General features: G+C 40.8%; 1 protein-coding gene and 1 non-coding gene across 2 annotated transcripts; one reads left to right on the plus strand and one right to left on the minus strand.

Annotated features, from left to right (window-relative positions):
- Window positions 1-9,114: 9,114 nt before the first annotated feature.
- On the plus strand, window positions 9,115-9,864 carry LOC137278732 (uncharacterized). The gene has a single exon (XM_067811245.1). It carries the CDS (start codon window positions 9,115-9,117, stop codon window positions 9,862-9,864), a length of 750 nt encoding a protein of 249 aa, XP_067667346.1.
- A 5,405-nt stretch (window positions 9,865-15,269) lies between these two features.
- Window positions 15,270-15,340, minus strand: Trnag-gcc (transfer RNA glycine (anticodon GCC)). The gene has a single exon. It is a non-coding gene; the product is annotated as a tRNA-Gly (tRNA).
- Window positions 15,341-15,348: the final 8 nt, after the last annotated feature.

Raw genomic sequence — 15,348 nt, forward strand, 5'->3', positions numbered from 1 at the left:
TTTCCATGATTTTTACCCACAGTGCAATACATACCTTGTGAAGAAATATGGGAAAGAGTACAGGAACACTCGTACTTTCATGTATACCCTTGTTTTGTTCGTTTCTATGAGTACATATATGTGAGGCATTTGGAAGTTAGATAGGGAACGACATACTACAAACGCACTGAAACAGATTGCCTTTGGTGTCCTTAGAGCTGAAAGGTATACAACATTCCGGAACACATCGTTTGGAGATGAAATAAATCATGATCAGCAAGGATCTAACTTCCTTTGAAATGTTACAACTCCAGTTTACACCGAATAACCAGAAGTATGGATTTGAAGTCAGTTTATAGACCCCCAAACAGGATTTCCACATTTACAGAGGATTTTGAGACACTGCACTGCGGAGTTCCATTGTTACTATCGCCTATTAGTCTTTGGAGATTTCAACTTTTACCTTGACGACAAAGGCAACAAGGATACAATTACCATTCAGGCTGAGTCACTATGGTACAACGACTACATCCGGCCACAAGACGTCAGAAATATGACTGGAAATATGCACGACATACCGTTACGGTTAAGAATTTTGCCGTGACAAAACGTGTAAGAAATCCCCAGTGAACCAGCAAGACAGAACAAAGACAAGTCTAAAACATTCAAATATTGTATTATTAAGCAAAGAGAGCAAGCTGTACAAAGTCACAAGTCTATTTCACAATACCTATTTCAAATACAATACAAACGAGACAAAATCTAAAGCAGTGGGTCACGAAATATATAGCAAATTAACCAAAGTCTTAGTGCGAAAATGAGAAACAGTTATGCAGAATGCAACACAGCAAAGCAGTGATGCAGCGGTTATGTAGATCAACCGTTAACGGAGACTGATGATGCTTCTCCAGTAAATGTGTGTGTCCGTGTCCGTCCGACAACACGGCAACTAGCATTTATATATACTTACAGTCATTTGCTGAGAGTTCGAGCTCACACGACCATCGCCACTAACGTGGAATGGTGTCGAACAGTAGTGGTTTCGTGTTTATCTTTTTCAAAGGGAGGTAAGTCTAAAGTACTGCCTTAGAAGCGTGCCGCTTACATAATTCTCTGTAGCAAATGTAACCCGTAATAACTAACACTAAAACCTTAAATATTGTGGCCCAATTACAAATATCGCAATATTAACTAATATCAACTCAAATCACGGAAAATACACTCTCGCAACAACATTGAGAAACGTGATCATTGCTCTCAGTGAGACAGCCAAGATGGACTTCTTGAAACATGCAATACAGTCTGTGAATGGCCAGAAATACGTTTTTCAGGCTACCAATCAACAAGTGCATCACATTACCTTCTCACTCGATAGTAGAGGAACTGGTGAATCGGTTTTGAAACTTCTTGTCGGAGGAGATAGCAACCATCAAGTTTTCACTAACGCAGCCATCGAATGACGTTATGACTCTCTCGTCTATGCAAGTTGGATGTATTTCTCTTGAAGGCCTTGGCTCTGTCACTGAAACTCATGTCAACATTACCTGCCGAACCCTGTCCACTAGATCCAGTTGCCTACGTGGATATACAGCATTGACTCAAATTATCAACCAGTCTCTGGCAGAAGGTTTTAAGCCTGCACTACCTAAACCAGGCATTATCACACCACTGCTCAAAACGAAACACCTGGACCCACAACAGTTTTAAACTACAGACCCGTCTCCAAGTTGCCATTCCTTTCTAAACTCATTGAATGTGTAGTAGCTACACAACTCAAAGCAAACATTGTTGTGAACGACTCTCAAGAGATATGTCAGTTAGTCTAAAGAACGTTTCACAAAACGGAAACTGCACTTCTGAATGTCCAAAATGACATCCTTCGAGGTACTGACTCTGACGGAGCAGTAGGTTTTTGCCTTTGCACCATTCATCAGTTTTCATTGGCGGGTTACGTTAATGACCTGCCTCATGCCAACATACCTATCGGGGCACTGTAAATCTCTGGTGAATCTCTAGTGTAAATCACTGTAAATCTCTGGTGAATCTCTGGTGTAAATCACTGTAAATCTCTGGACAAAAATAGTTAGAGATGTATGTAAAATTTGAAATTATGATTACTGATCTACGTACACATTGACACACTGATGAAATATCAATAATAAAAATAGCAATATCCCTAATTTTGTCCTTGGGGATTCCTTGTAACACACTGCAGTTACATTGGCCGTGAATCAGCGAATGTTCGGAGATTTGTCCTGTTCTGCTGTAACAGGGCTAAAACGCTTTGGTCTAACAGCACCATGTCTGGCGGCCATATAAGAGTACGTCGGTACAGTTAACCTGACCACAGATGTAATGTACGCTGGTGGGTATTTATCACGCGGAATGGCTATGGTCCTACCAAACGTTTGACTGATGATGATGAAACTGTTTGCCTTTAGAACACTAGATCTCCACTCCATCAGTGCGACTACCTTCATCCAGGATACGGTATCACATTGAGGGAGAGAAGAAACATCATATCCTGTCTCCATAGATGATACGGAAAGAAAGCCATTTAAGGTCACTGGAGTGTCTGACCTGTTGTCTGAAACTGGTATTTGTTAACATGTTTCACTGTATGCTGACTTCAATGACTTTGTTTTACGTCGTGTTTAGCAATATTCAAGCAACATCGGGGGACACCAGATATGAGGCTTTGAGAGAAGCAGACAAATAACAAATACCCTAAATTCATATATTTGAACGATGAAATAATATTTAATTAAATTATGTACAGGATTTGTAAATGGAATATTAACTGGAAGTAAAGGTAATTTTATAAACGCTTAAAAAATTAATCAAAATGGATGATGTAAAGTCAGATATCCAAACATGCAACGACCACTAGGAATGTAACTGAATAACTATTTCCGAGTGAAACCTGCCTGTGAGCTGCTGATATCTGAAATATTTCGCGAGATCATCACTCCAGCCTATAGTGAACGGACCTTTATTGACACCCTTGCAATATCCAACGGAAAAGAAATGACAAAGCTGTCGCCTTTGAGAAAAAATGGCATATCTGTCTGACAGTATCATTTTGGCGATTAGATTTGACAAATCGCTGTATGTAGCCCCTCCAAAGTCATAAACGGTCATTCGTCAACAGCTAGTATTTATTTGGAATGGTGACAGGGAGTTTATTGTTCAGATGACTTTAGCTCGATTAAGTGAATGATCCATTAATGTATTGGTAACGAATGCGTGTAAATGCTTTAGGCTGCTTGTATGTTTCAAACAATTAGCCAGAAGCGATCTTTTATATAGTATAACGAGAGCTCTTTGCAACATACGCATTTCTGAGAATATCTAGTTTAGGTACATTCGTAGTCAGAAATCCACCCTTACGCCAAACGAAACTAATCGCGACATACATGACCCGTTATAAAAAAATATATTGAAGAACATATCAGAAAGACAGTCACACTGACATTGTCATGTCAGTTCTTTAGGTTAACAAAACAGTAACTGAAAGCACAGAGGTTTCTATGCAGAGTGTATTTTAGAGATGTCAAATTCTGTGATGGGAGTAGACGTTCTTTGTCTTAAAATTTGTCGTCACAAAAGTGTTTTCCTTCTCTTACTAACGAAATGTGAACACTTGGAATTTTCCTTGAAGTACTTTAATGCGTTACAAAATCACATGGACAGCGGCAATAGTCATTGTATTTCCCGCTCACTGTGGCGTAATTGCAATATGGTCAGATGGAATATTGCGTACATGTCTATTTTCTATATTATATTTTGAGACGCAATGGCTGTTTATTAACACTAAAAGTACTACCCTCCTGCCTTTTGATGTTGGTTTATTTATTTTCAATTAGATGATTTGCGGTGGGAGGAGTTCACCTGTAGCAGTACTACCCAACACCGCTGTCACCTCCCGCTTGTCTTCAAGACTTACGATCTCTACTTGTTTCGACCCTTGTGTCGCCAGTGTCCAGTTTGAGACTGGAACGATCTTAACCCCTGTTTGGTCAAAGTTGATCACAAGTTCTAGGGGAATGTTGTACTCTGTGACCATATCACCCACTCCAGAAATAAACTGGTCCTTTTGTTTCTTGAAATCGTCCGGGAGTTTTCTCGCAGCCTTTGTACACTTCCTTTTCACAAACCCTAATCGATTCAGAAACGACTCTGCCCATGATTTATTCAAATTAATAGGGCCATTCTCAGCTAGAAGAGATCTGAGTTATTATCCCCTTTGCAGCAGCAATAACAATGGAAAAGTTGATGATTCCCCCACTATTCCGAATGCCTATCACGTGATCTTTGACGAGATTGTCAATTTCTCCAAGGAGCACTGGACGACCCATCTTCTTATATGACATCTGGTCAATTTCTGCTGTTTTATCTTCACCTTTCTTTTGTAAGTAAGATTTTTTCATAAATCTCACTGTGCTTTCACCAATGTTCCTATTCATTAAAGTGCTAAAATGTTTAGCTGCCCTTGTGTTACCGTGTTCGGCCGCATATTTTGCAATCTTTGCACGTGTCTCCGGTGAAAAGTGATTGTTCTCACGTTTCCGTTTCACACCACGTTTTGTTGTAGTAGTGTCTGGTGTTCCCTTCATACTGTCTTCAATCGCCTTGTTAGCTGCAGTCATTCTTGCAGCTTTTTCCGGTGTTTCGGCTGAAGAAGGGTCAGGTAGTCCTGGAAGAACAGGGTCGCTTCGCTTCTTTACAGTCACAAACTTCAACATTTTGTGAATTGATGGTCGTCTTGACTGACTGACCATTTAAAGGTGTTTAATTCCGGATGTTTAAAACAAACAATGTGACACTGAGTTAATAATTAATTACTGAGTTAAGACAATGAACTACGTATGTCAAGGCATGTGTGCATAAGCACCCTTTGATCTTTTCATTATGACTGTAATCCCCACTTACACTGGTAAATCACGTGATCAGTCATGGTGGGCAGCGCGTGTGTATGTACATCGCTATTGTCTTTGGGAGGTGTGCTTTTTATAAATTATATATTGTCAACAATTCCACTTGGTTTTACAAGAGGTGGACTCGCAAAACAAACAAGACGTAGAATTGACTGGGTTGTTTATCTCGCAAAACATTCACGACGGAGAACTTTGTCGATTTACAGTATCCCCAACGGATACCGTCATTCTTTGAATCCGCATCCTATAATCAGTTCAATTGTGTCTTTTCAGAGAAAGTACGGAATATCCAGTGATAAACGTCCTGTAATATTCGTGTGCCAGAGTGAGTGAGTGAGTTTAGTTCTACGCAGCCTTCAGGTTGTTTGGCGAGGACACTAGAAATGTGCTTAACACATTATACCTGTGTGGAAAATCGAATCCGGGTCTTCGGCGTGACGACCAAACGCTTTAACCACTAGGCTATCACACCGTCCCTTTATATTTTAGATAGTTAATAGTTAAACAATGTAACATGGATAGCAGATTGAGATTATTAGAAAACTGACCCCCACCGCCCATCAAGCCATTCACATGAAATGTCAAGCTGGTTAATATTAGACAATTCACAAGAAATCGTGGTATACGCCTTAAAAACGTCAAATGTCAGCTTGTTCCTTTCCAGCTCATTCTTCCTCCGGGGTGATCAGTGCTTTTTGACAGTGACGTACGCGCCATCCAAAGATATTCCCGATGTGGTCGATTAATGACAAGACTGGATTGAATGTTGGCTATGGTATGGGGTACTTAGTAACAATAGGAGCTATGTGTGCTCCTCTTCCAAATGTCCATGTCGACTTAAGGCCCGCAGGATGTTATCCCGGCAGCATTGTCCAGCGATACGTCCCTGGATAACATGTAAAGGTCTTCTACCAGTGACATTCATACCGCCCAGCACTATTACTGACCCTCCCCCAAAACTATTGTTGTCTGACGTCAAACGGCCCGCGAATATTCGTCTCATGTACGCCTCTCTCTGTTGTGCCTACCGAGGTCCAAAGTAAAGGCGATTGTATTTAGAATCGTCTGCCCGCTGACTCGCACACTTGTTGCTCTATGAAGTTCATCTCCAGTTTGAGAGGTATTTTCAACACGGTCGTTTCTGATGAAACCTTCTCCTGTGCAAGTTGGACATACATGAAGGTTTTTATTGCTTACAACAGATTGGTAATCTTCATAGCCACGGAGATGCTGCAATCAGTTTCTCTGAGAATAGAATAAAAGTTTAAATACAAAACGAAGAAACGCTAGACATTGTGGAACTATTACAATGACTGACAGTTTACGTCGCTTCATCAATGCCATGGTAGGGTATACCAGAAATGGGCTTCAATTTAATATAATGAAGCACATATATGTAAACAGTATCTTCAACACGTGTGTGGACTGCATAATGTCCGAACATCAAGTTTCGAAAACGTTACGTTAAGGAAGGAAAAGTTCTGGTGGCTTTAATCAAACTGGCAATGTCCATGTTATGTAATGGCGCCACCTTAGAGTTCCAGTCATTAAACTCGATGGCACATATATTAACAAACATGTGGATGTATACGCGCTATCGGGTCGACAACTTCTTCCTTTACTTGCCGCTGTAACCACCTAGAAATGGCTCATTTGATTTTCTTTTGATGTAAATTTCGATATTTTGACGACAATTTCTTTTTTATATTCGCAATGAAAGGTTGTAAGATAAGTCATTCGGGCTATTTTCTTTCGGCACTTTGGTGTCTCAGCTAGAGGACAGACACTTCAGACAAATGAAACAGCAGCAATGCAATTCAGTGTGGCGGACTCGGCACTAATTAAACGTGTATTGACAACATCATACAGAACTATAACACCATTAGTCTCAGAGCTCACTTCAGGTGATCCCAACGGTGTTTGCAAAAATAACGTTGTGTAGCTATAATGGGTTTTTTAACTGTAGATATCTCGAAGGACGATTGGCCATCAACTTGCATTACATCAGAATGGTTTCATCCTGTTTTTAGTCATCGTTAAAAACATTAAATGAAATTCCTAATTACAGTGCAGCAACTTCAGTTGTGACGGAAAGAAGCATCTGTCACACTCCATGTTGAGGCGTGAACGCTGAAGAGTGTTCGGTAAGTGGTAGCTTGTCAGACAAGCAGACCCACACCCTCTCTTTACTGTAGAGGCAGTTTTGTTTACTGGCTGCTCCTTCAGTTAGTCCAGTTTGGATGAAGTACATACAGAGAAATCCCCAGAATTCCAGAGATTAAATGTTAAACCGTTTGAGTCATAATTAACTGTAAGGCCGATCCAGATGAATTGACAGAGAACGGGACCGTTCGGACTAAAGCTGTTTTCTATGTATTATTCTTACGAATAAACCTCAAGTATTGGGTCTCCGTGTTTAACTAGCGGCCATCATGCATTTCTTTGAAATTGAATTTTGCTGCTTGGAGACAGCTGTGCCAGCTTCCGGTGATCCTGGGTTGGTATCCCAGAGTGTAGTCCTTGGTATATCGACCCTTTACCAATGTTCTTCCATTCCATCACTGAGGTTGCTGAGCCTCCCTATCACATTGTACATTCCGTTATATAACTGAAACACTATATTAATTAGTTTCAAACAGAAATCCATCAAGTTGCGGTGATTCATTCACAAAATGTTTAACATCAGTGTGTCTTCTAAGCCCCTTGGAATGTATTCCAACTTGACAAGTTAATCTCTGGACAATGTATTGATAGAACTGTCTTCACAAGGGCGTAGTTTGATCAAGGTATAATATACTAGGGCTCAGTAAAGGTACCATCGCTGTTTAATGATGATATATAAACGTGTCAGACAATCTAGTGATTGGACATGATGAATATCGAATAACACTGGCGTGTATTGACTTGCAATCAACCAAACGACCGAAGAAAGTTATCCCAGATTCCGTCAGCTGCTTCTAACACTTGTAGCTTCACGTTTGATTCCTCATGTAGATAAAACGGTCAAAGCTATTTCTCATGTTACCCGCTGTGATATTGGAGCATCGCTCGTTGCGTCGTAAACCTACACTCAGCCACTGTGTGGAATACAAAGACTTGTGACTAAAACCATATCGATCACAAACCAAATATTGACACTGTTCCTCATTCTTGTGATAGCAGTTCCAACTCATCACTTTTGAGTTTACTTATGAACCTTAGCCAACATCTGTTGGAGTAGTCGTTGATGATTTTTCGATCGTTTGATGTACCTGAAAAAGTGACATATTCTCACTGTCGACTTGTTTGAATCTGATGTCATAGAAAGATCCAGTGGACAGAAATATTATATATATATCATCGCCTTTATACAGAAATGCAACAATTCGTGAGGTTCATGCCAGTTTCCAAGCGTGCAAGTTCTTTTCCTGGGAAAACAAGAGGACTTCATAATATTCATCGTTTGACAAAAAGCACATGTTGAAAGCTGTAATGTTTATAGCTTGGATGATGACACGACTGACATTAACGGAGTCTCTAAAGAACTACAGTAATGTCAAACAATGTAAATTGCATTTGCAACTGTCACTTTGACCTATAATAGACACAATGCCGGCATCACGCTCTCCTTCTTTTCATTACGTTTTCATGAAAGAAATGTGTGTTGGTGCTATTTTGTTTGCAGAGGCCACATACGTGCATGTTGGTCTAAACATGTTTCGCCACAACCTGAGGAAGCGGACAGGGAAGGGGTATTATACCTGGTACGCCATGACGTCAAATATACCTGGTACGCCATGACGTCAAAAAGCTTACAGGGACGGGGCATTGTACCTGGCACGTCATGACGTCAAAAAGCTTACAGGGACGGGGCATTGTACCTGGTATGTCATGACATCATTAAGCAGCGGACAGGAATAGGGCAACATGACGACAAGAAGTGGTCAACGACAAGGTATTATGCCTGGTGCGTCATAACGTTATGAAGTGGACAGAGACCAGGCATTATACCTGGTACGTCTTGACGTCAAGAGGCTGACAGGGACCATGCATTCTAACCGGTAAATCATGACGTCAATAATTCAAACGGACAGAGATCATGACGCCAAGAAGTGGACAAGGATCAGAAATTATAACTAGTATGTCATGACGACAAGAAGCAGACAGGAACCATGCTTCTGTTCATGTTACCTCGTGCTGTACACAAATAAAAAGCTGGATGAACATCAATAAACTCAAGCTGAACGACGACAAGAGAGAGTGTATGCTAATAGGCCCACCAGGAAGATGCACCAAGTCTGCTCTCTCCACTGTTCAGTTTGGAAACTCAAGCATTGGCGTCACACGGTCTGTTAAGAACTTGGGTGTTGTTTTGTATTCAGAACTGTCCATGAAGCAACATATTAGCCACATCTCCAGAGTCTGCTCTTTCCAGTTGACTAATATCAGCAACATCCGAAAGTACTTCACCAAGGAATCTCTTATCATCCTGATTCTCTCCCTGGTAACATCTAGAATTGATTACTGTAACAGTCTCCTTGCAGGTGCACCAAAGTCTATCACCAACAAGCTCCAGTACATTCAGAATACAGCCGCTCGGATAGTCTCCAGCTGGAGAAAGTACAACCACATCACCCCCATCTTACATAACCTGCACTGGCCGCCCATCCGACAGAGAATCAGCTTTAAGATCTTGTGTCATGTGTATCGATGCTTGTCCAAAGACGCTCCACAATATCTGTGTGATTTGATCACAGAGTACAAACCAGCTCGATCTCTGCGTTCAGAAAACAAGCTCTTGTTGACAGTTCCATCTGTGAAATCTGTGAACTATGGACAACGTTCCTTTGCTTTTAATGCAGCAAAGGAATGGAACAGACTCCCACTCTATCTCAGACAGTCGTCAACTCTTGCATCCTTCCAATCTCAGCTAAAAACCTACCTATTTAAAACTGCTTTTCCAGAATGACTTTATACCACGCATATGTGCGCTTAGAGCATGCATTGAGCATGGACTGATGCGCTATATAAATTCACTATTATGTTTTACAGATTAGAATTTAAATGCAGCAGAGAGGGTTTGGGTGATCCTGGCACAGTCAGGCTGGTAAAGCTCATCATCAGCTCAGGGCCCTCTACACGCAGCCCAGACAGCGAATGGGACTTCTCCCAGGAAACACTGCCTAGTCGAGCCCACCAAGAACTTTCCGGAGAATAGGGAGGCGCCACAACACTGTAGCCTTCTGCATTACCCTGTTTGTCAGAAGGGCTGTGCTCCCGGTGGAGAACCCGTGCACTCTCCTGATCTGCGCCAAGAGATCAGGAGGTACCAAACCAAGGGCACCGAGAACAATGGGAAGCCTGACGACAGTGTACTTGGGATGCAAGCGAGACATTTCAAAGGCGAGGTCCGCATATTTATCATTATTATTATTATCATCATCCTTGCTATGCCCTGATGTCAAGAGGCGGACTGCGATGGGGCTTTATACCCGAGACGTCATGACTTCTTTCAAGAAGCTGGCAGACAGCAGGCATTACATCTCGTACGTCGTAACGTCAAGTAGCGCACAGGGACCAAGAATTTTAATGCATAATAATAATGGTTCCTGGAGTGAGTTTGTGTTTCTCGTCAACTCACCATACCCCGCCCATGATCTGATCAGCTCTCTTAACACCTAGATCTGAAGACATAAAATCTTTATGGATAACATATTATTGTTCGTAACGCCTTTTAGACCTACTTCTGAAACCTTGTGTCAGGCGAATGAAAGTATCATTGTAAACTGTTCTGACATACATTCAACATCGATGTGTAAGCTATCGTTACTCGCCCACTCAACGTTACACATACGTCTTGGAAAATAACAAAGTTTTGAAAAACACCCCAAATAACACGATGACTAATATACCACATAAATTATAATATTGTGATAGTGTCCTTGTATACTCCCACCTTCTAAACGCCTAACGATTTTGAAAATGATTCTGCATCAGGCTACACTGAATGGTGTTCAGTGTCGCTCAAACTTATTGCATAAAAACACCGGCGAGCATGCACGCGCAGACATGTGTGTGGCAACGTGTACTAGTTTGAACTAACGTCGTTTTTAACGGGGAATCGACATCGACAACCCACACAAACACAATATCCTGTCTTCGACTTAACATGCCTCTTCCTTAGCGTCGATCGCCAGGCATGGTAACAACAAGTACCATCCGTTTGGTGTTTAACGAATTTTTAAACAGATGTTATCAGCTTGGAACGAGGCTAGAATACACGGAGTACCGTCAGTTTCGTATTACGAATTTGGAAACGGATCTTATTAGCTTGGAAAGAGGCTGTTATGAAATACACTGAATGAAAATGATATGGGATCATATGAAAGCACGAAAGTCCCTTTATTTTTTTCCAGGTGTCTTCACAAGCTATTCAATATACAAGCTGTTGAAGACCTTGGACACACAGAAACACTATAGCTTTCATGTGATCCCTTATTTTTTCCCACAGTATATGCGACAGGCAGAGCACGGCTCCAGGAAGGAAATGTCTTCTCAATATAAGAAACAGATTGGTTTCTCGAGGTTCACGACCCAAGTCATTCACAAGGGTCATCAACACAGAATCACCCCTCCAACAACGGTCACTGGCCTGTCGGTTAAAGTAATCGCAGTATCGATTTGCTGTAACAGATTTCATTTTGTTGGCACCTCATTCTTGACCAAGAAATCATTGAATACCGTTCCTTGTAAGATTCAGGATCCCATTTCACCAAACTACCGCAGGTCTGGAAGCAGGTACAGGAGTCATGACGCTCGTAACGCTACGACAGCGTTAAGAAACGGGTCGCTGTTTTGTCTGATATTAACAATAACAGTCCATTTATATAATAACGACAATATTTCAACCATCGCTTTATGATTGGTATTAATATCATTTGTTTGCATATACCTGATTCGATATTAGAAAAGATTAGATAGCTATGTATAAAACATCCCTTTTTCTGTTACAAAGAATTGCCAAGAAATGTAAAATTGTCATTTAATACAGTTGTAAGAGGAGCTGTTTACACGTACTTGTGAAGCACTATTTCTTTCTAAAGTCAGGTATTGCGTGTTTTTGTTTTTAATTGATAAAAGGGGCTTCATAACCCCATGAGTGAGAGCCACAATTGTCTATTCCTGATCGGATGGTAACGTCGGGGCATCGTACCATGAGGACGGTGAGGAATGTTGTTCATTATATCCACCACTTGTTTGTTCAGCAATGTTAAAGGTATGTCAGAGTAAGCTGCAAATATTCGTGGTATCACTTTCCTTCCGGCATTATTGCAATACTTTACAAGTGTCGTTTCTGTTATAGGCCTTACCGTACTACGTAGCAAACTACTTTAGGGATAACAACTTTCTACTGGATAGAGCTATGTAGGTTCTAACACCGTTAACAATCTCCGGGAATATGACAGTCAGCTAGGTTATAGCCTAGTGGTTATCGCGCTCACTCGTGACGCCAAATGCCCGGCTTCTGTTGCTTTCACTCATTACAAACAAATCAATACAAGTATATTTGCATAACGTGATGCACACAAGCGGAGAATAATATTAACAACAACAGGTAATAGATAACAAGCGGCACGTAAATGGATGAAAGCAGATGAATGGTTGTTAATGAGAGACGGGGTCTGATTAATCGGGCTAACAGCATGAAGCCACCACCCTGCGTTAGAACTCTGATATCGCGAACATGATTTGTGTGGACAGGAGGTGGAGATTGTATATTTCCACATGACTCTTGGTCTCACCAGCTGATATCTGATTCATTTTGATAAATTTAGTCAGTGGAGTGGAACAGCTGAAGTATGCAATATGCAACAAATCAGGGACAAACATTTAAGCTTCAGTAACATTCGCATCATACCGCTTGGCAGTGAGACGAGTTAGATGCGACCGTGCGTCACGTGGTACTTCGTCTGTCATCAACATCGGGCCAAGGGTAATCTAATACTAACATTAAATCCCGCCTGACATTCTTCAGTTAGTTATTGCAGAGACACATCAGACGCTTTGTAGGCAATTGGAATTGCAGGCCAAAAGTGCGGGATGCTCATATATACGTGCTGCTTTAGCAATGTATACCCATGTTGAAGAAGAACTTGGAAGTATAAATGATAACTGCAATCCAATATTACAGCAGTTTATATGATATATGAGTGAGTACATAGTGTTTAAAGGCCTATAGGTATAATTATTAGGGGTAAAACGGTATACCGCGGTTAAAACTATTACAATACTGCAGTGTTTTGTCTTCGGATCGGTGTACCGTAATGTAATCCAAAAGTTCGGGTTTCTTCTTTGAGAGGCATGTTTAGAAGTTGGTGAATCAGGTTTATCACCTCGTCGGGGTCTGATGATAGACAATGATGAAACCGTCCTGGTTTGTATCCTTCGACGCCTTCATGACGCTTTCCACAACAGTGGCATATTTTATGTGTGTGTCACACACACACACACACACACACACACACACACACAGAGAGAGAGAGAGAGAGAGAGAGAGAGAGAGAGAGAGAGAGAGAGAGAGAGATTGTCACTGAGATCAACAAGGGATAGAATAGTCACATTGACGAAACTGCTGGTGAGAAGAGTGGTAATCTGTGTAATCGGTAGCTATATTTGGACCGAGGTCGGTTGTTGTTTGTTTGTTTACTTATTGATGAACGCCACACTCAGCAACATTGCAGGCATGTGACGGCTAAACATTACTCTGGACAGTGAACCATACGTGAAAATGGTACCGGTGTCATTGGGTGATGCGTACGTAAAATAGCCATAACACTCCAGGTATCCGATCTCAAGGCGGACGCTAGATGTCCACCTGACCACGCTGGCTGCCTGTGTATGTCGAACGACAAGAAATGATGACCATTGTCTTATAGTTAATTAAAATTTGTGTCCCTATCCGCATAAATAGGGCGGGTTCTTCTTATCGTTAAGACCTATGCAAGAAGCAAATGCACCAGTCCCCATGGTACCTAGTGCTTGTTGGCAATCTATAGCCCATTTTTATATTTTATTGTCCTCAACAGTTAACATGTTTTACATGTTTCAGATTTAATTACGAGTTGTACATGGTTGTCTGATAATCTAGTTATTTTACTGTCTTTTGTTGGCAGGACTGTATAGCCTTTAATTATACATTGTTAATCTGTATATTGTTTTAGTAACCACATGGCTGAAATGTTGCCAAAGCGGCTTTAAATTTTTAACTCACTCACTTAGCGGTACACTTGGCAGTGTCACTTGCACACATCTACAAAAGTATATAAAAAAATCCAAGACTCAGAATCGATATCCTAAACGTGCATCTATGTACCTTTCCTGTTCAGAGTCTTTTCACAGCTACAGTTTTACTGTCCACGTGCTAACGGTACCTATGTATGTTGTTCATCAACTTCAACACAATGTAATGGGTTCATCGTTTGTGTAAATTGGACGTAACTACACGTATATAAGGACAAGCTTTTTGGATTAACAACTCTTTTATTTGTATTGTTGTCAAGCTTGTGAATCTGTGTCGAAATGTCGCATCATCTGAATAAAGTTGTTCATCCATAAAGCTTGTCCTTTTATTACCCTCCAACTTCTAAATGATGCCACTCAAAGACGTTACACATATATGCCAGACAGGCAGACAGGCATGCAGGGAAACAGGTGACTGTGCATAAATCCGTATATATGTACTGACAGAGATAATAGAGATAATATCGAAAGCAATATGTTTTTTATCCAGAAAATACACTGTAATTGAATCTCAGTGTATAAAGTCTAATAAAAACGTCATTGCAAATAATTAGGGGATAATCCTATTGTGTTTATATTTTGGAAGTGATTATCGTTGGTTGAACGCTGCTAAACCGAACACATCAAAGAAATCGCCGAAGTCAAACGTAACAGTATCAGGCGTGATCATGACAGACGACATATTTGTTTAACTTTTTAAAGGTTAATGAGAGCAAAATATTCCTATGCGCAGTGAACCGGCTCTCAGATGTGGTCGTTGAAAATTTTTCACTACTAATTTTTAAGTAACAGCTAAGCGAGAATGCTTAAATGTCATGGTAGAATGGTAATTACTGGAATCTAACTGAATTGTTATTTTTTCTGTTATTTTTCACTGTGAGTGTACGCATCCTATATAACCTGCGGCTTACTGCACCATCTACGTTGGTATGCAAATACAATATATACACGGATAACTTATATATCGAATGTTTGAACAGTTGCCGTTTCATCTATATTTTACTTATTCACCTTAACAAGGGGAGTCATAGTTGAAAATTCAGTGTCATCAATGTAAAAAGTAACAAAAATATGTGCATCGACCGGGAATCGAACCCGGGTCACCCGCGTGGCAGGCGAGTATTCTACCACTAGACCACCGATGCTTACAGCG

This window comes from Haliotis asinina, chromosome 3, assembly GCF_037392515.1.
Source record: "Haliotis asinina isolate JCU_RB_2024 chromosome 3, JCU_Hal_asi_v2, whole genome shotgun sequence".
Lineage (NCBI taxonomy): Eukaryota > Metazoa > Mollusca > Gastropoda > Lepetellida > Haliotidae > Haliotis > Haliotis asinina.